Here is a 20,994-nt window from a genome sequence, read left to right as displayed (position 1 = left end):
ATGTTTCAGTAAACAGGTAAAAAAAATTTGTGTCAGTGTCCAAATATATATGGACCTAACTGTATATTAATATTATAGTCTACTTTTAATAGCAAGTATCAAGTGGAGTCACCATTCAGAATAACTTCAGTGCTATTTGGAAAGCCGTCTTACAAATCTGGATGAAGGTGAAGTTGATATTGGACGACTGGTTGTCCTGATATTCAGGAAACCTGTTTGATGAAACCTTAGCAGCATATAAAAGGAGTATGATGATGATCCACCAACATGTTTATCCGATAGACTGGGTTGAATTAGTGCATCAGTAAATGTGTTAATTACTGTATTTACAGCTCATCAGACAACGTTCCTTTAATACTCCTTTTACCATTGTGACTTTTTACGATCCTTGCATATCTATGACTCATAGAAGTTACAATAGATTATGCTTTCTTATACATTTGGCCTGGATGCATGCACTTTCTGCTTTTTAACGCTCATAATATATGTTTTGTTGTTGTTTTAAGATAAGGTGACAATTTTTCTTGTCTTATTAAATGCCATGGTAACTGCTCTAGCGGTGTCTCCCTGTGACGTGACATCACAGTGGCACACAACTACTAAATTCTCACAGGAAAAGCATAAATAACAACCACCAACAAATTAGAAGCAGAATTGCTAAACACACCAAGACTGCACTAAACATACACTGATCGGCCATAACATTATGACCACTGAGAGGTTAAGTTAATAACATTGATTATCTTGTTACAGTGGCACCTGTCAAAGGGTGGGATATATTAGGCAGCAAGAGAACAATCAGTTCTTGAAGTTAATGTGTTGGAAGCAGGAAAAATGGGCAAGCCACCCATGAACACCCTAAAAGATGTGCCATTTTGTTCGATGCTCAGACCCAGTCATCTAGCCACCACAATTTGGCCCTTGTCAAAGTCACTCATATCTTTACGCTTGCCAATTTTTCCTGCTTCCAACACATCAACTTCAAGAACGGACTGTTCTCTTGCTGCCTAATATATCCCACCTCTTGACAGGTGCCACTGTAACGAGAAGTCAATCACTTGAACTTTCAGTGTTTTTAATTTTACAGCTTGTGTGTGTGTGTGTTCTATTCATATTCACTGGATATGAGCAATCGTGTGCTCTGATTGATTGGCTACTCTACTACGAGGCTATCTGTTCATATACCGTGAGCAGAGAAAAACAAAATGGTGGAGCATGTTGCTGAACCAACAGAGGATGAAATATAAAAACTGTACTCGAAAACAAAACGCCAAAAATACAAAATGCAACAAAATATGGAATGAAAGTATTTGATGGTAAGGACGTATCTTTTTTTTTCAGGAATTATTATTATTATTATTATAGCATTTTTCACAAATTGCTACTGTCATTTCACCAGTTTGTTTACATTCTAAGTGAAAATGATTTTGTTGGACATTCTGTATAAAGTTTTTATGTATCGAATTTGCAAAAAAATAAAAATGCTCCGTTTTCTCAAAATCCAGTGAATGTGGATACAATAAAACAGTTTATTTATATATATATATATATATATATATATATATATATATATATATATATATATATATATATATAAATAATGCTTTTCATAGTGGAGTTTTCCTTTAAACCAGTGTTAAATCAGTGGCTTGAACATTTCCTTCTCTCTCTCAGGTGGCTTCATTAGCTTCAACGGCTCGTGGCGCGTGCAAGGAATCCTGGCAATGTCTCGATCTCTGGGCGACTACCCGCTCAAGAAGCTAAACGTTGTCATCCCCGAACCTGATGTGGTGACCTTTGACCTGGACAAACTGGAGCCCGAATTCATGATCCTGGCGTCAGATGGCCTGTGGGACGCCTTCAATAACGAGGAGGCTGTGCATTTCATCCGCGAACGCCTTGATGAGCCACATTTCGGCGCCAAGAGCATCGTGCTGCAGGCATTTTACCGTGGCTGCCCAGACAACATCACAGTCATGGTAGTTAAATTTAAAAAGAGTGGCACCAAAACAGCCGAGCAGTGAACCACGACGAATAATATATTCAGAATTATCAGTCTATTTGAATATATTATTGGCTCATTATAGTACCAGTCAAATGTTTGCAAACACTTCTATTACTATGAATGAGTAAGGGTGTCCAAACTTTTGATTGATACGAAAGGAAAACCATTTCATGACTATTTTTGGAGCAAGAACTGTTTATTACAATAGTGTCCAATTAAAGTAAACTCGTATCATCCCGTTATGTCATTTTCCAATATCGTTTGTTTCAAATAGCCACTGACGGAGAGGAACTTTTAAAAGAAGCCACATCTTGTGTAATGGAATACCAGACTCCATGTCACTTCCCTCCTGAAAATTTTAGCTTAATATTAATTTATTCATGTTCAGGCGTACTATTCAGAAAGTACCGAATGATAAAATTAGGTACCTTAGAATGCAAGTCCAAGCTCTGGGATATTAAGCAGTTAAATTATATCAGTATTGCCAGGATGATTTTGATGTTTCAGGAATTAAATCTAATGAAATAAAATTTTCTTTTTTCGATGAAAACTAAATGACACGTAGCCTCCTGTAGAATTTATTCTAATGGCAGAAATTTATTCTTAAGGCAAGACACAACAGGTCACATCAGCCAGTTTTTAGATTTGTGTATAACTTGTGTTCATAAGAGAGCTTCTCGTAAGCTGTCGTTAAAAAAAAAATAATAATAATAATTGCAGCAGAAAAAAATTTAATTCACTGTTTGTCTGCTCATAAACCACGTTGTATTTTTAAAACCATTTTCTCTTCATGAACATTTTAGATTTTCATCACTATCCTTAATTAGATGCTTATTACAGAGGAAAGTCTTAAATATTTGATTATTGTTGGATTTATGTTCAATTCTCTATTGAGATTATATAAAATGCCATTTTAGCACTGCATGGTACTGTATTCTTGATTTAAGCAATACAAAGATGGTTTTTGAACAAGCTTTTCTGTCAAAAAAAATTTTTATTTGAAATTGGAATAATAACATTTTAATTTTGTCAAAAGACTCCATTTTTGGATTTTATTAAGTTTGCAAATTGATGTACTTTACATAATTAAAAGTTCCAATAAAAAAATTATTCAGCAGTGTCATATCAAGAACTGGTAAAGAGAAGTGTTATATCTGTTGTTTATTTCACCTGTAGTGTTTTGCCTTATATCCTTGTGGATCATATTCGAATCGTATTTCTATTCGTTTGAACTAAAACTCAGCTGATCTGATGCCATTTGGAAACTCGAACAGAATAACTATATAGTGCAAAGTTCTTCCCAAAACGTCATTTAAGTTTGCGATGGCAATTTTTTTTCCCCCGTTATAACTTTATCCATTCTTTCTTTTCAAGGTCATACAAAACCAGATACAGATTTCAAGCAAAGGTTTGTTTTCACTTGATTAAGTTTAGTTTTAAAGTGTGTACACTGAGGGAACGCACAAAATTATTGTGATTTGTATATATCTAGTAAAAGATATATAGATAGTGAATGCACATGTTCTGATCATTAGTCTCTGTTTCACCAAAGCGCTGTTGAGTTCTCAATTCTAATTGTTTAAGCGGTGTTGATTAATTTTCTATAACATTCGCACCGGCTGTAATTCAACTCACAGGTCTATATTAATGTGCTTGTTTTGATTTTTACATAGTAACCGCTAATTCGCAAGGACTTGTATGGTAGATGTTTGCTGTAATCGAAGGCTAATAATAAACACTTATAAGAGGTTTGGTATTTAACAAAGAATAACGTGATCGTTGATATGGTGATGTTTGCTTAATGTTTATAGAAGGAGACTTGAGTGTCAGTGCTTTAACAGTGTGTTAGTTTGTACCATGGGAAAGTTGTCAGGACTGAAGGATTTGCTCTTTTGGGTTTCTCGCTATCCAGGCTTGTAGTACTTGAGTCCAGGACTCGAACTCGAGTCTGACTCGTGCCCTAATTTTAAAGACTTGTGACTTGACTTGGACTCTGACTCGTACATTAACTGCATTCGGATCCGTAAATTGGAGATGAGGACTCGGATTTTTTCTTTACTTTTGTAACATGCCATAATAATTTGGCATAAGATATTTATATCTGTATTAATTTTTGTACTGATTTCGTGCAAGAGTGTCACACCTGCGTGCCTTGGCACGTGCATCAGATAAAACTCTCAGGCGCGCTCCGGACAGCACACGCGCCAAGCAGACTCTCTCGTGCGCGCTGTAAATGGTTTCACATAAAGGCAGCAACAGCCACCGTCAAATGATGCGGTTGGACTCTTGTTCTCGGACTTGACTCAAAATTTTCTTTAATGACTTGGACTTGACTCAGACTTGAACACTGGGGACTCGAGACTGGACTCGAACTTGAGGTTTAGTGACTAGAATGCAACACTGTCAGCATCATGACAAGGTGGTTTTGTTTTGTCTTATTGAAAAGTCAGGAGGGAATGTCTTTATTTCAATGGAAAATTGCTATGAAAGGAATTAAATACTCTTGTGACATGTTTTATTGGAAAATCATCAACTTTGGAGGTGGTAACGGAATCATAGCCCCTGTCTGGGGGTTGTTGTTTTTTTTTAATAAGGTGTGTGCGCTATACATTTTAACAACAGACATTGCTTGCTTTGGTAAATTTGTTTCATTCTTTCTCTGTCGCATCTTGTGCTTTGGCCCAAAGTGCTGAATTAATAAATAAAATAATAGCATAAAACTGGTTGATAAAACATACTAATATATTCTGTTCTAGAGATGATGCTTCTTTGGTTCATTTTAGTCCCTTGATTCTGTTTCCTGAATCCAGATCCGAATAACTGCAGCTGTAACACAAGTCAAAGCAAGTGTGGAAATGAAATTTCTCCAATAACTTGCATAACATTTGTATCCAGAAGCCATCAAACAAAACACATTCTGGTTGCCTTATTTTGACTTCATTGTATTGTTTTGTCATTTCCTTTGCTTCACCCAAATTTCATCAAGTGTTGAGGATGCCATGCACATCAAATGTAAATACAATATTTTACATATTGAAGTCTCCTTGAGACAGACTAATAAAGTGAAATGTACATATTGAATATTATTAACCATAATTCCAATATATAAGGAAATGCATCAAATTCTGGTTTAAGATTTTATGAGATTTAATAGCTAATAGCTTTTTGTGTGTTTTATTTTTCATTTGTTGGGGGTTTTTTCGGTTGTGTATTTCTGCAGAATACAGTATAGTTGTAAAATGTTTTGTTGTTGATTTCAAGAATCTGTTTTAAAAAAAATGTCTGAATTAAAGGGAAAATGAAACTATGAAAATGTAACAATAAAAAGTGCAAGAACGAAAGTCAAAATGTGTCCATGTGTTAAGTGGGTTTTTTGTAATGATTTATAATTACACTATCTGGCGTTGCCTCGAATAGAAAGGCTCTCAAGGTTTCTTCTTCATTTCAGAGCCACTGTTACCTTTCAGGATCTAAATCTACATCTGGTTTATTGAAAAGCTGCTTGTGACAATGTCTACTGTTAAAAATAATATGCAAATGAAGAAAAAAATGAAAATGAATTGAATTTATTATAGTATATGAATGTAGATGTGATCCAAGCAGAGCAAAAAAGAACTTGCTCGGGATGTACTGCATAACATTTCTAATGTCGAAATTTCATATTTTCGAGGTCAAAGTATTTTGAAACTTTCCAAAAATTACATATTTTGACATCATGTAGCATGTTTCTAACACTAATAGATGCGTGTATCTGAATCAACCAGAAAGAAAATTCAGATTAAATCTACAAAGTTTCTTGTTCATTCAGATGACTAAATGAACTTGTATTGCAATTAAGTAGTTTATCAGACTGGGCCTTATTGATCAGGTGTTTTTTTTTTTTTTTAAGAAATGCGTGTGAATATTTTATGGGCCAAACCAAACTAAAACTTACTTTCAAACGTTTTGGTAATGCTGATTTACTTTGCACTCATGTGTGTATGTTGATAAATGTCAATCACCCAGAAAGTAGCTTATAGCACACCTGATTTCCATTTAGTGACCTCCAAAAAACTTCATAAAAGGCAAATCTTACAGAAAGCTGAAAAAAATGTTATGCACTAAATTTTCCAGTAATGCAGCTCAGCCACTGTGGAACATCAGCTACCATAAACACCCTAAGGCTTCTTATTTTTATAGGGTGCCATTACTTTTGTCATGATCTTATTTGTCTTAATATATGGAATTTTTTTTTTATTCAAGTCATTAATATGAAAGGACAAGCTTCACAGAATTTTCATTAAATTCCTTTAAATTGAAATAAATGAGGGGGCGCCATGGTGGTATAGTGGTTAGCGCTGTCGCCTCACAACAAGAAGGTCCGGGTTTGAGCCCCGTGGCCGGCGAGGGCCTTTCTGTGCGGAGTTTGCATGTTCTCCCAGTGTCCGCGTGGGTTTCCTCCGGGTGCTCCGGTTTCCCCCACAGTCCAAAGACATGCAGGTTAGGTTAACTGGTGACTCTAAATTGACCGTAGGTGTGAATGGTTGTCTGTGTCTACAGTGGTGCTTGAAAGTTTGTGAACCCTTTAGAATTTTCTATATTTCTGCATAAATATGACCTAAAACATCATCAGATTTTCACACAAGTCCTAAAAGTAGATAAAGAGAGCCCAGTTAAAAAAATGAGACAAAAATTTTATACTTGCTCATTTATATATTGAGGAAAATGATCCAATATTACATATCTGTGAGTGGCAAAAGTATGTGAACCTTTGCTTTCAGTATCTGGTGTGACCCCCTTGTGCAGCAATAACTGCAACTAAACGTTTCCGGTAACTGTTGATCAGTCCTGCACACCGGCTTGGAGGAATTTTAGCCCATTCCTCCATACAGAAAAGCTTCAACTCTGGGATGTTGGTGGGTTTCCTCACATGAACTGCTCACTTCAGGTCCTTCCACAACATTTCGATTGGATTAAGGTCAAGACATTGACTTGGCCATTCCAAAACATCAACTTTATTCTTCTTTAACCATTCTTTGGTAGAACGACTTGTGTGCTTAGGGTCGTTGTCTTGCTGCATGACCCACCTTCTCTTGAGATTCAGTTAGTGGACAGATATCCTGACATTTTCCTTTAGAATTCGCTGGTATAATTCAGAATTCATTGTTCCCTCAATGATGGCAAGTCGTCCTTACCCAGATGCAGCAAAACAGGCCCAAATCATGATACTACCACCACCATGTTTCACAGATGGGATAAGGTTCTTATGCTGGAATGCAGTGTTTTCCTTTCTCCAAACATAACACTGCTCATTTAAGCCAAAAAGTTCTATTTGGTCTCTTCCGTCCACAAAACATTTTTCCAATAGCCTTCTGGCTTGTCCACGTGATCTTTAGCAAACTGCAGACGAGCAGCAATGTTCTTTTTGGAGAGCAGTGGCTTTCTCCTTGCAACCCTGCCATGCACACCATTGTTGTTCAGTGTTCTCCTGATGGTGGACTCATGAACATTAGCCAATGTGAGAGAGGCCTTCAGTTGCTTAGAAGTTACCCTGGGGTCCATTGTGACCTCGTCGACTATTACACGTCTTGCTCTTGGAGTGATCTTTGTTGGTCGACCACTCCTGGGGAGGGTAACAGTGGTCTTGAATTTCCTCCATTTGTAAACAATTTGTCTGACTCTGGATTGGTGGAGTCCAAACTCTTTAGAGATGGTTTTGTAACCTTTTCCAGCCTGATGAGCATCAACAATGCTTTTTCTGAGGTCCTCAGAAATCTCCTTTGTTCGTGCCATGATACACTTCCACAAACATATGTTGTGAAGATCAGACTTTGATAGATCCCTGCTCTTTAAATAAAACAGGGTGCCCACTCACACCTGATTGTCATCTCATTGATTGAAAACACCTGACTCTAATTTCACCTTCAAATTAACTGCTAATCCTAGAGGTTCACATACTTTTGCCACTCACAGATATGTAATATTGGATCATTTTCCTCAATAAATAAATGACCAAGTATAATATTTGTGTCTCATTTGTTTAACTAGGTTCTCTTTATCTACTTTTAGGACTTGTGTGAAAATCTGATGTTTTAGGTCATATTTATGCAGAAATATCGAAAATTCTAAAGGGTTCACAAACTTTCAAGCACCACTGTATGTGTCAGCCCTGTGATGACCTGGCGGCTTGTCCAGGGTGTACCCCACCTTTCGCCCGTAGTCAGCTGGGATAGGCTCCAGCTTGCCTGCAACCCTGTAGAAGGATAAAGCGGCTCGAGATGATGAGATGAGATGAAATAAATGATTTTGAAGTACAACATAATTTGACCTCTATAGTCTGGAGGTCTCAAGTTTGTGTGCTGAAGATTCCTTCAGCCATTTATGTTACAGGCATTTAGCAGATGCTTTTATTCAGAGCAACGTACAACATACCCAGAGCAGCCTGGGGTTAGGTGTCTTGCTCAAGGGCACTTCAGCCATTCCTGCTGGTCCAGGGATTCAAACTGGCAACCTTTTGATCCCAAAGCTGCTGCTCAAACCATTAGGCCATGGCTTCCCCAGGCATGGCTGAGAGTCCAAATGGCCTGTGCTGCTTGGGTGGGAGGGATGGAATTACTGTCTGTCCATTACTCTATACATCACAGTAACATTAGTCAATTTTGGATGTTGTAAGCTTATGTATGTGGAAGAGCACTTTCCTCAAGTGCATTATTATGCTGCACTGTGATGCAACAGTTCAAAAAGATGCAGTTGGCTGTTTCACATGTCTCAGAGGAAACGTGTTAGCCTCTACCCTCCCTGGTTAGTAGTTGTCATATGATCATGGGTGAGGAATTAGTTAAGACCGACTTGGCTAGAAAATGGGGGAAACCCTTCAAAATGTCATTTGTATATAAAATTGCAAAAAATCGTCGACTGAGTGAGTGATGCATAAATTTACACAAACTCAAAGTCTTGTCGAGGATGGACATTTTTCACAACTGACCAGGTTTTCAAGAATACCACATTTCTTATGTAAATGTTCTTGCAAACTATTTGAGTATCCATTTTGTGAGACTGACTAGTCATATTCATACTCATGGAGCACTTTGTTAGGAACACCTGTAGCTGTGAGTTAATGCAGTTATCTAATCAGCCAATTGTGTGGCAGCAGTGCAATGTATAAAGTCATGAAAATACAAGCCAAGAACTTAGGGTAATGTTCATCTCAACCATCAGAATGGGGGAAAAGTGATCTCACTGGCATGACTGTTGGTACCAGATGGGCTGGCATAACAATCTCTAGAGTTTACTCAAAATAGTGCAATAAAGAAAAGCATCCAGTGAGTGGCAATCTGAGAGAGGTCAATGCAGAATGGTCAAACTGGTTCAAACTGGCAGAAAGGCTACAGTAACTCAGAGAAACGCTCTGTACAATGGTGGTGAGCAGAAAAGTATCCATCCATCATCTGTAATTGCTTATCCTGTGCAGGGTCATGGACAAGCTGGAGCCTATCCCAGCTGACGATGGGCAAGAGGCAGGGTACACCCTGGATAAGTCACCAAATCATCACAGGGCTGACACATAGAGACAAACAACCATTCACACCTATGGTCAATTTAGAGCCACCAATTAGCCTAACCTGCATGTCTTTGAACTGTGAGGGAAACCAAAGGAAACCCACACAGGCATGGGGAGAACATGCAAACTCCACACAGAAAGGCCCCCCTCGGCCACTGGGCTTGAACCCAGAACTTTCTTGCTGTGAGGCAACAGTGCTAACCACTACACCACCGTGCCGCCCTCTCAGAATGCACAGCATGTCAAATGTTGAGGCGGATGGGCTACAACAGTAGAAGAGGCTTCAGTGGGCACAGGGTCACCAAAACTGGACAGTTGAAGATTGGAAAAATGTAGCCTGGTCTGATGAATGTCAATTTCTGCTGAGGCACACAGATGGTAGAGTCAGAATTCAGCACCAACAGCATGAATCCATGGACCCAATCTGCCTTGTGTCAACAGTCCAAGCTGGTGGAAGTGGTGTAATGGTGTGGGGAATGTTTTTTTGGCACACTTTAGGCCCGTTAATACCCATCAATCATTGCTTGAATGCTACAGCCTATTTGAGTTGCTGACTATGTGCATCCCTTCATGGCCACAATTTACCATCTTCTAATGGTTACTTCCAGCATGATAATGCACTATTATGGTATGTCACAAAGCAAGTCATCTCAAACTGGTTTCATGAACATAATGAGTTTGATGTTCTTCAGTGTCCTTCCCAGTCACTGGCTCTGAATCCAGTAGAACACCTTTGGGATGTGGTAGAACGGGAGATTTGGAGGAGTATGTACCTGTATTTGAGTAAGTGCACCTGAAAAATCTGCAACAGTCAATTATGTCATCATGGAGCAGAATCTCAAAGGAATGTTTCCAAACATCATGTGGAGTCCATGTCATGAAGAACTGAGTCAAAGGGAGTTTTGAGAACAAAGGGAGGCCCTACCCAGTATGAGTATAGTGTTGCTAATAAAGTGTTTAGTGAGTGTATATATTTATACTTGTACTTAATATTCAGGAATGTTGCTTTAAATAGCTTGCATGAAATATGAAGTGTCATACTCCAAAATCAGTTCCTAAAAGTATCTATGATATCAGCTTGTGCTCAGATGACTTCGTCACCCCAGTATTAGTACTTGTTTAGAACAGAGTTTCATGCCAACAGGAACAGAAGCACATTCTGGCTGTAATGGGAGTTCCATGAGTTCCTCAAGTGCTTGCTGAAATATGAGTCACATGTTGCCTCAGAGTGACAGTGTCACTGTCGGGAAGGGGACAGCAGTTTATTTGAACTATGGTCACAGCGAGGGAATCTCAGTGTGAATGAAAACAGAGATCTCCTGGGATTTGACCCCTTTCCTTATTCATATGATTACGGATTATCTGTGCTTTATAAGAAGACATAACGAGCACACATCCATTCAGAAGAGACGGCTGAAGCGAGGACTGGTGAAGGTTTGGATGACACACATTCCACTTTCTTCTAGTGCAACTATAAGGATCTATAGAGACAACGGAAGTACAATATTAAGCAACCAGGACCTTGTCTACAGTATTGCAAAATCTATAAGCTACGTGCTTGAACATTAGATTGTTCAGTAGCTTGAAACACAATGGGATTGCATGGCTCCAAATTTCCCTCAGAAGCTCGGGTTCTAATGCTTGGCCTTGATGGATCTGGAAAGTCCACCCTGCTGTACAAGCTGAAATACAATGAGGCTGTGGTGACTGTTCCTACTGTGGGCTTCAATGTAGAGATGCTGGAAACCAATGAGAAGGGCTTTGTGCTAACAGTATGGGATGTCGGGGGCCAGCATCAGATGAGGGCTTACTGGGAGCACTACTATGAGGACACAGCTGGCCTGGTGTTTGTGGTGGACAGCAAGGACAAGACGCGGATGATCGAGGCAAAACAAGAACTGGAGAAGATCCTGGGAAATAAGAGTTTGAAAGGCCTTCCGCTGATTGTCCTAGCCAACAAGCAAGACTTGCCAGGAGCCGCAAGCACTGGAGATATTACAGAGAGCTTGAACTTGATGGAGATTTGTGGAGACAGACGCTGGTTTCTTCAGCCATGTTCAGCCAAGACTGGTGCCGGTTTGGACGAGTGCTTCCGAATGATGGCCCACTTTCTTAAGACTGCTGTAGGAGGAAGAGAGGAATGTTTACAGAGAGGAAAGAAATCATTTAAAGTGATGACACAGCAGGATTACTGGTAAATTGAACCACTGCTAAAATCAGTGGAATACAGTTACAGTGACATGCCAGGAAAATGCCTCCACAGGATAACAGAGCCACAATTTTCTCCTTGAATTTGCCACCTCTCTGTAAATGTGGTATGAAATAACAGCTTCTGTGTCCTGCACTTTATTTTTCGAAACTAATGTGAATTTCCAAAATTATGCTTCTACATTCTTATCTGTAAATTTACTTGTTACTTGTTTTATTTGATTTCTTTATTCTCTTCTGCTTGACAAAGTTTGATTTAATACTTGAAATTTATTTAAATCTTTTTTTATTTCCTTATTTCTTTTTATATTTCTAAACACCATTATCTTTGTTTAGTAATGATTTTTTTGTATCCAGTCCCTATTTTGTTTGTTTTGTAAATTAATTTGAGCAATAAATATGTATATAAGTATGCTAGATACTAAATATATTTAATAAAAGTTAACCAATAAAAATATTAACAGAGTTTTTAATTGAGGTCAGTTTCAAAGCCAAAACCAAGAGAGATGCCTTTGTGATTTGAGCTCCCAGTCTGTACGATGATCCGGTTATTCAGTAACAGTCCAAAGTTTGGACACACCTTCGAAATAAATGTTTTTTCTTTTTTTAAAGTAACGACGGATATTGTTTCTCTTTACTTAGTTGAGCGGTTCTTGACATAATATGGATTAGTACAGTTGTGCAATAGGGCTATTTACTGTATGTTTATTATTTACTATTTACTGTTTGATCTGAAACATATTAAGAAGGCAAGAAACTCATCCACTAATTAACTTTTGACGAGGCACACCTGTTAACTGAAAAGCATTCCAGGTGACTACCTCATGAAGCTGGTTAAGATAATGCCAGTAGTGTACAAAGCATCATCAAGGTAAACGCTGACTACTTTGAAGAATTGAAAATATGAAATATATTTTGTTTTTTAACACTTTTTTAATCACAAACAGGGAATATTACATGGTTGCACAAAGATATGAAGTTTGTCCTTGAGCGGTGAACTTATGTTCACTGCTCGAAGACAAACTTCATATCTTCGTTCACATATTTACAGAGTGAACAAAGTGAACAAGTGAAAATATTTTCAACACGAGAAGATAAACTTAATATCTTTGCACAACCGTGTAATGTTCTTTATATTATATGGACACATCCACAAAAAAAAAAAAAAACCCTGAAAGTTAATCAAAAGAATTTTGAACCATTTTGACAACGTGTCTAGTCAGCAGGAAAACACTGGGAGTGACGTCATTGGAATGAAATATCGGGAATTATTATACATACGGTCCACTTTTTCCATGGAATGAAAACACGTATTCTATTCCCTTCAAGTGGGCTTACTGATAGCATGCAATATTGTTAGCATATTACTTATCCTCCATGTATTACGCCACTCTAGCCAATGGAGAATGAGCATGCAACATTGTGACAATGTTGCACATTGTCAAGACAACACGATGTCACACGTCAGAGCTTACGCGAAGAGTCAATGAAAAAACTTTTCTTCTGCACATGCGCAGAATCATTTCTTTTTCCGCCGGGAAAGAGAGAAGATGAAGCTAATCCAGTGCTACTGCTAGGATTAGCTATGCTATAATCACTAAATAAATAAAATAAAACCTGAAACTGAAGATGTGCTGAACATTCGAAAGGCTACCAAAACTTCATTAGATATTCTTCACGCATATTTACAAGAGAAAAACATACCAACGGACATCGAAAAACTGGAAAAGTGAAAAACTGGAAAACTCAAAAACTGGAAAACTCATCTGCTCTAATGAGTGACTGTGACAGTTTGTAAACAAACATGGCCGCGAGGTTTGCTTCATTAAACGCGGAAGATTTTGAGAGAATTTTGGCTGCCAGCTCGTTCCGTTGTGCGTAGCTGTCGATGTTAATTTTAAAAGTAACTAAGTAAATTACACACGGAAATGAATACTTAAAAGTGCATATCCTGGACCAATTTCATTTTTTTTTAATATGAAAGTATGTCCATTTACACACTCATCCAGAAGGGTAATTTTGCACAAGGCCATCTGTCTACAGCAGAAAAAATAAAATAACAAAACGCGTCTGGAAAAATCCCAAGGGAGTCTGGAGCCAGGTTCGTGACGTCACCTGCAGATCTGCCAGCAGGCTGCGAGAGCTTGCACGGTTTCAGTGCACAGCCTGTGTAGACCAAGTTTAGCAGCTAGCGATTTTGCATTGAAATATGGAATTGCCGCCTGAGCGCAATGTTACTTCACCTTTGGATGAAGAATATAATGAGATGTCAGAATTATTTCTTACCCTGGCAACAGTCAACTTGTGAATTGCCGATTTTCTTGGTCTTTTTCTCGGCTCTGCTTGGTCCTCGGCTTCAAGGGCCTCAGTGGATGCGGCACTTCACCCTCTGTCAGGGGAGACGAACACGGCTGGCTCCTTTGGTGACGCTGACACAGATGGAGACGGTGTTGCTTTGGACATTCTGACAGCTGGAACTGCGTCTTTTTTCAGATCAAGTTGCCTCGCGAAGCCCATTTCCCACTGCAAATAGTTCTCAAAGTCGTCGGGCCTTGTGAAGTGAGCACCGCAAGTAATGCTGTAGTCTGTAGCATGTAGCCAATTTTTCCGGGTGCCTTGCACGAAGCGCTCCCATTTCTCTCTCATTGTCCGGTCTTTTGGAAAACAATGAGTACTAATCCCATCAAGATTGGTGTTGCTACACCCTCCTATGATACATCTGTTAACCATTTTAATAATTACATGATAACGTTGAAGAAATTTGCAGAAAACCACCAGGTCGTTTTCTCATAAACAAACCAGCGCTGACGTAGGATTCAGAAGGAGGCGTCCCGCACGTGACGTCACGAAAATCAACGTTTGCCGGGAAATCCAAATGCCAAGTTTTTTCAGAGGCGGACCAATTCGCCTCAAATGGCTTGATTTCAACTGAATTTTTCTGGTATTGTGCAAGGTAAAAAAAAATTGCACAAAATGCAAAATGTGACAGATGTTTGACCAAAAAGTTTAATATAAAATAGGAGAATTACATTGATCTTGCTCCTGAATTTACCCATGATATGCACTAAGTCTAAGTGAAAAATTCTGTGGCGAGCATGCATGGAAGAAGAGTCTTGGGACAGAAATCTTAGTTTTTCGGTCGTTAGCCTGTGCTACTGATGCACACTACACAGGCTGGAACGTGACTTCACTGCTACACTAACAGCGCCAACTTGCGAGTAAGTTATCATTGGCCTTCGAACATGCTGATATGAAGACAGTGTGTATGTATAATAATAATAATAATAATAATATTGGCTGGCTTTTTTGTGGTACATCAGATATATTCCATTCAGTTTCATTTTGTACCACTCAAAGCCAGCCAATATTATTTAAAAATATGTCACTCAGATCCGCAATGTATTCCAGATGAAAAATGTGAGTTTTTCAACACGAGAAGATAAACTTCACATCTTCAACTCAATGTGTGATTTTCTTTTTATTATACAGATACATTCACAAACAAAATGTACCCAAATTTATCAAAACAATTCATTGATTTCCTCACAAGTGACATATAGAGATTTATATCACGGTTTTGGTTTTCCATGTCCCGGATGTAACTCTTATGAAAAATATGAGTGGTGTATTTCCCAGTAAAATGGTCATGTCCATATAATATTTCCATATCTGTTCCATATGTTATTTCATAGTTTTGATATCTTCAATATTGTTCTACAAAGTAGAAAATAGTCAAAATACAGCAAAATCTATGAATGAGTAAGTGTGTGCAAATTTTTGACGAGTACTCTACATATAACTGTTCATTTACCTTCAGTAACCTCTTTATCCTGGGCACATCAGGTAAAAAGGTGGGAATACAACCTAAATGGAATGCAACATGAAACATTTTAAGTCATGCTGTTATTGGAAAATAGTAAGCTCTGGGGCGGTAACATTGGGCATTGAACTTACCACATTAACGGCATGTTCATTATGTTTTACTGCTTACATCATATATATATAATCACTGTTAAACTCTGGTGAGTAAAATCTTCTTTTATAAATGAAGAGTATGATGAACAGTGCTGTGGAGGGAGTCAATTCTTTATTCAGCAAACAGATGCGTTACACCATAAAGATCTCAGCCCTCTGTATGGAGAGCATGCAGCAGTATTTATTTACACTTCACCTTGAAACTGATGCTGCAAACCTGAAAAAGTACAAGTGCAGTATTATTAAAAATGGTATTCTTTGTTAATAATAAACAATGTTTGATTTGAAGGAGATACGAGAACCACTAGGTGAGCCCTCTGGTTAAAACAATTGCTCAAAAATCATTAAAAACACCTTTTTTCATCTATTTTGGATTAATGTTCTGACATCATTTAATATTATAGTATCATCATTTAGTATCATCATCATGTATAATGTTGAAACTGAGAAATCTTATTGCTTTTTAAAAGATATATTCTCATTTTGAATTTAGTGCCTGCAACATGTTTCAAAAAAGTTGGGACGGGGCAACAAAAGACTGAAAAAGTTGTAGAATGCTAAAAAAATATATATAATAATTTGGTTAATTGGCAACAAGTCAGTAACATGATTGGATATAAAAAGAGCATCCCAGAGAGGCGGAGTCTCTCAGAAGTAAAGATGGGGAGGGATTCATCGCTCTATGAGAGGCAAATAGTGCAACAATTTAAGAATAACGTTCCTCAGTGTAAATCTGCAAAGAGTTTGGGGATGGCATCATCTATGGTACATAACATCATGGAAAGATTCAGAGAATCTGGAGAAATCTCTGTAAGCAAGTGACAAGGCTGAAAACTGACATTGGATCCCCGTAATCTTCACGCCCTCAGACAATTAGATTTTATTTAAATACAGTAACCATGAACATGATTATCATGTGATGATGTGACATCATGTGAATACTGTATGGTCAGATAACATGTGAAGTTGTATTTCAACATTTTATCCCATGGAATTGCATGTGATGTGAATAATCACATATGATCTCATTATACCTTGTGAGGTGTCTAAAAACCATCATATGATTATTTTCATGTGAAAATACAATGAGTTGTCTGTAAAAAAAAAGTGACAGAGACAAATAGATAGACATTTTATGCATATAAATCCTGCAATATGTTTATATTTATATATTTTATATAAAATTTTTTTGGTTTATTTCCTAGAAAATTACAGACTCCCATATTACAATAGATAGATAGATCTTTTTGTGAGCTCATGTATGTACTTTGATTTTTTATGCTTTCTATGCTTCATAAATACACAAAATTCTAATGGTTATAATTTCTTGAGATAGATAGATACAGTGGCCTGCAAAAGTTTGGGCACCCTTGCTGAAAATGTCTGTTACTGTGAATAGTTAAGTGAGCAGAAAATGAACTGATCACCAAAAGGCATAAAGGTAAAGACGAGACATTTCTTTTCAGCATTTTATGCAAGATTTGTGTATTATTTTTGTTTTGTACAATTGGAGAGTGAAAAAAGAAAAGGAACACCATGCGAAAGTTTGGGCACCCCAATACAATTAAGTTCTCAGGTAACTTTTACCAAGGTTCCAGACCTTAATTAGCTTACTGAGCTGTGGCTTGTTCAAATTCTTCTTTAGGAAAGGTCAGATGATGCAGATTTCAAAGCTGTATAAATTCCCTGACTCCTCAAATTTGCCCCTAAAATCAACAGCCATGGGCTCCTCTAAGCAACTCCCTCGCATTCTGAATAATAAAATAACTGATGCTCACAAAGCAGGAGAAGGCTACAAGAACATAGCAAAGTGTTTTCAGGTAGCTGTTTCCTCAGATCGTAATGTTATTAAGAAATGGCAGTTAACAGAAACAGTGGAGATCAAGGTGAGGTCTGGAAGATGAAGAAAAAGAAAACACAACTTTATTCATCACACACTTGTGAAATTTCCTCTCTGCATTTAACCCATCTGAAGCAGTGAACACACACATGAGCAATGAGCACACACACATACCCAGAGCAGTGGGCAGCCATGCTAACAGCACCCAGGGAGCAGTTGGGAGTTAAGTGCCTCGCTCAAGGGGCATCCCATATTAACCTAATCGCATGTCTTTAGACTGTGGGGAAAACCGGAGCACCTGGAGGAAACCCACACAGACACGGGGTTCAGAACCTTCTTGCTGTGAGGCAATCGTGCTAACCACTACACCACCGTGCCGCCCACAAATTTCAACTCCGGTGGGACTCAAACCCACAACCTTTGAATCACTCCTCCAGTGTTTGACTAGAAGTCCAATGCGCTATCCGCTGTGCCATGGAGCCACCCTGAGAAGAAAACTATGAAGAAAACTTTCTGAAAGAACTGCTCGTACGATTGCTAAAAAGGCAAATAAAAACCCGTTTGACTGCAAAAGACCTTCAGAAAGATTTAGCAGACCCTGGAGTGGTGGTGCACTGTTCTACTATGCAGCGACACCTGAACAAATATGACCTTCATGAGAGAGTCATCAGAAGAAAACCGTTCCTGCGTCCTAGCCACAAAATTCAGCGTCTGAAGTTTGCAAATGAACATCTAAGCAAGCCTGATGCATTTGGGAAACAAGTCCTGTGGACTGATGAAATCAAAATATAACTTTTTGGCTACAATGTGCAAAGGTATGTTTGGAGAAAAAAAGGTGCCAAATTCCAGGAAAAGAACACCTCTCCAACTCTGAAGCATGGGTGTGGATCGATCATGTTTTGGGGTTGTGTTGCAGCCAGTGGCACAGGGCACATTTCACTGGTCGAGGGAAGCATGGATTCGAATAAATACCAGCAAACTCTGGAAGCAAACTGTAGCAGCGGGGGCATGGTCAAGCACCGGTCTGTGACAGGAGGGTGGAGTCAGGGAAGGTGAGTGGCAGAATCACTACACCTGACGGCAATTAACCTGTGTGTCTTCCCAGTGACCGCACCCTATTTAAGGAGGCAGAGGGAGAGCAGAGGGGAGCTTCCCGAGACAAGACGACAGAGTGTGTGTGTGTGTCTCGAATTTACGTTTGAAATTGTCAGACTGGAAAGTACAGCAATAAAGCCTTCTGATTACCTTGATCTCTGTCCTGCCGTCCTCTGTGCTCCACCCACACATAGGGAACTTACTACAGTGGTGCTGAAACCCGGGAGAAAGTGGAGCACCAACCAAGCAGCCCCATGGAATCCTCCCCGTTCGCCGACCTGGTCCACGCCCTCGCCACGGCTCAGCAAAGCCAGCACCAGGTGCTCGTCACACTCCGAAAGGAACAAGAGCGGCGCTTCGAAGCCCTGGTGCTGGCCCAGCAGGAAGATTGAGAGGCGTTCCGGCATCTCCTCGCGTCGGCGGGGTCCACCAGCGCTCCGGCCGCGGGCCCGTCCCCCCTCACTGTCACCAAGATGGGCCCGCAGGACGACCCCGAGGCGTTCCTCACGTTGTTTGAACAGGTCGCCGAAGCCTCGGGGTGGCCGATGGAGCAGCGCGCGGCGCGCCTCCTCCCCCTGCTAACGGGAGAGGCACAGCTGGCCGCGCTACAGCTCCCTGCCGACCGCCAGCTGGCCTACGCAGACCTCCGCCGGGCCGTCCTCCAGTGCGTGGGGCGCACACCGGAACAACAACGCTAGCGCTTCCGCGCGCTGCGGTTGGAGGAAGTCGGCCGGCCGTTCGCGTTCGGCCAGCAGCTCCGGGACGCCTGCTGGCGGTGGTTGAGGGCCAACGATCGCGACGCCGAGGGAATCGTCGACCAGGTGGTACTGGAACAGTTCATCGCCCGCTTACCAGCAGGAACCGCGGAGTGGGTCCAGTGCCACCGCCCGGCGTCACTGGATCAGGCAGTCGGGCTGACGGAGGATCATTTGGCGGCTGTTCCGGCGGCAGGACAGCCGACGACGTCAACCCTTCTCTCCTCTTCTCTCTCTCCCCTTCCTTCTGTGTCCCGTCCTCGCCCCATTCCCCCACCGCGGAGACGGGGGCCGGCCCCACCCCAGCCGGCCCGCCGCACCCGTGGTGCCCTCCCGTTTCTCCCTTCTGTGTCTGTCTCTCCCCCCCCTCAGGTGAGTGAGCCCCAGAGCACCGGTGCAGAGGGAAAGCCCGGGCTGGTTTGCTGGCGCTGCGGGGAGCCGGGCCACCTGCAACAACAATGCACGGCAATGGAAGTGGGCGCGGTGGTACGGATCCCCGACGCGCCAGAGACTGCCCTCGATCGGGCCGGAGCGTATCGCATACCGGTGAGTGTCCAAGGGGCTACATATCAGGCGTTGGTGGATTCTGGTTGCAATCAGACCTCGATCCGCCAAAGCCTGGTTCAAGACGAGGCATTGGGGGAGCACAGGGGGTGAAGGTGTTGTGTGTGCACGGGGATGTTCACAGCTACCCTTTGGTGTTGGTTCACATATTTTTCAGAGGGGAAAAATCTATAGTGAAGGCGGCGGTTAATCCTCGCCTTACCCACTCTTTAATTTTGGGGACTGATTGGCCGGGATTTCAGGGTTTAATGACGTGCCTAGTAAAGAGTGGGTCCTGCTACTTGACAGGGGGAGGTCCCGGTGTCGCTTTGGCAGGAGCAGCTGTTGCAGAGCCGTCTACGTCATCTCCGCGTCAGAGTGAGGAGCCGCCGGCTCCTCCTCTCTCTATTGGGGAATCCCTCGCAGATTTCCCATTAGAACAATCGCGAGACGAGACTCTGCAGCATGTGTTTGACCAAGTGAGAGTAATCGATGGTCAAACGCTCCAGCCGAACGCCACCCCGTCCTTCCCCTACTTCACAGTTATGAAGGATAGATTATACCGAGTGACGCAGGACACTCAAACTAAAGAGCGAGTCACACAGCTGTTAATTCCGAAGAGCCACCGGGAATTGGTATTCCAGGCGGCTCACTTTAATCCCATGGCTGGACACTTAGGGCAGGATAAAACACTAGCCCGAATAATGGCCCGATTCTATTGGCCGGGGATTCGCGGCGATGTTTGTAGGTGGTGTACGGCGTGCCGCGAATGCCAGTTAGTAAATCCAGCGGCCATTCCAAAAGCGCCTTTGCGCCCTCTTCCGTTAATCGAGACCCCGTTCGAGAGAATTGGGATGGATCTCGCCGGGCCATTAGATCGGTCAGCACGAGGGTACCGCTTTATATTAGTTCTGGTGGACTATGCAACACGATACCCGGAAGCAGTGCCTCTGCGCAATATCTCAGCACGCAGTATTGCGGAGGCACTCTTCCGCGTCATCTCCCGAGTTGGAATCCCGAAAGAGATTCTGAC

General features: G+C 40.8%; 2 protein-coding genes and 1 long non-coding RNA gene across 5 annotated transcripts in view; 2 read left to right on the top strand and 1 right to left on the bottom strand.

The window, feature by feature from the left end:
- ppm1lb (protein phosphatase, Mg2+/Mn2+ dependent, 1Lb) overlaps positions 1-5,353 on the top strand; it is a 208,111-nt gene extending 202,758 nt beyond the window's left edge. Inside the window, exons 4-6 of one of the 2 annotated variants that reach the window (XM_060905850.1) lie at positions 1,675-1,979; positions 3,380-3,413; positions 4,816-5,353. In XM_060905850.1, the coding sequence (XP_060761833.1) occupies positions 1,675-1,979; positions 3,380-3,413; positions 4,816-4,940 (464 nt within the window). In that variant the 3' untranslated portion in view covers positions 4,941-5,353. Of the gene's footprint in view, positions 1-1,674 lie in introns of both variants that reach the window. The other variant, XM_060905851.1, reaches the window with a different exon arrangement.
- Positions 5,354-10,758: 5,405 nt separating this feature from the next.
- On the top strand, positions 10,759-11,743 carry LOC132871579 (ADP-ribosylation factor-like protein 14). The gene has a single exon (XM_060905852.1). The coding sequence runs from the start codon at positions 11,138-11,140 to the stop codon at positions 11,741-11,743; it is 606 nt and encodes a 201-aa protein (XP_060761835.1). The 5' UTR covers positions 10,759-11,137.
- Positions 11,744-15,394: 3,651 nt separating this feature from the next.
- Positions 15,395-20,994, bottom strand: part of LOC132871580 (uncharacterized) — an 11,032-nt gene continuing 5,432 nt past the window's right edge. The window contains exons 4-5 of one of the 2 annotated variants that reach the window (XR_009651300.1): positions 15,708-15,945; positions 15,395-15,617 (exon numbers count right to left, since the gene is read on the bottom strand). This is a non-coding gene — a long non-coding RNA (uncharacterized LOC132871580). Of the gene's footprint in view, positions 15,946-20,994 lie in introns of both variants that reach the window. The other variant, XR_009651299.1, reaches the window with a different exon arrangement.

This window comes from Neoarius graeffei, chromosome 23 (assembly GCF_027579695.1).
Source record: "Neoarius graeffei isolate fNeoGra1 chromosome 23, fNeoGra1.pri, whole genome shotgun sequence".
NCBI lineage: Eukaryota > Metazoa > Chordata > Actinopteri > Siluriformes > Ariidae > Neoarius > Neoarius graeffei.
This window is presented reverse-complemented; position numbering and strand designations above follow the sequence as displayed.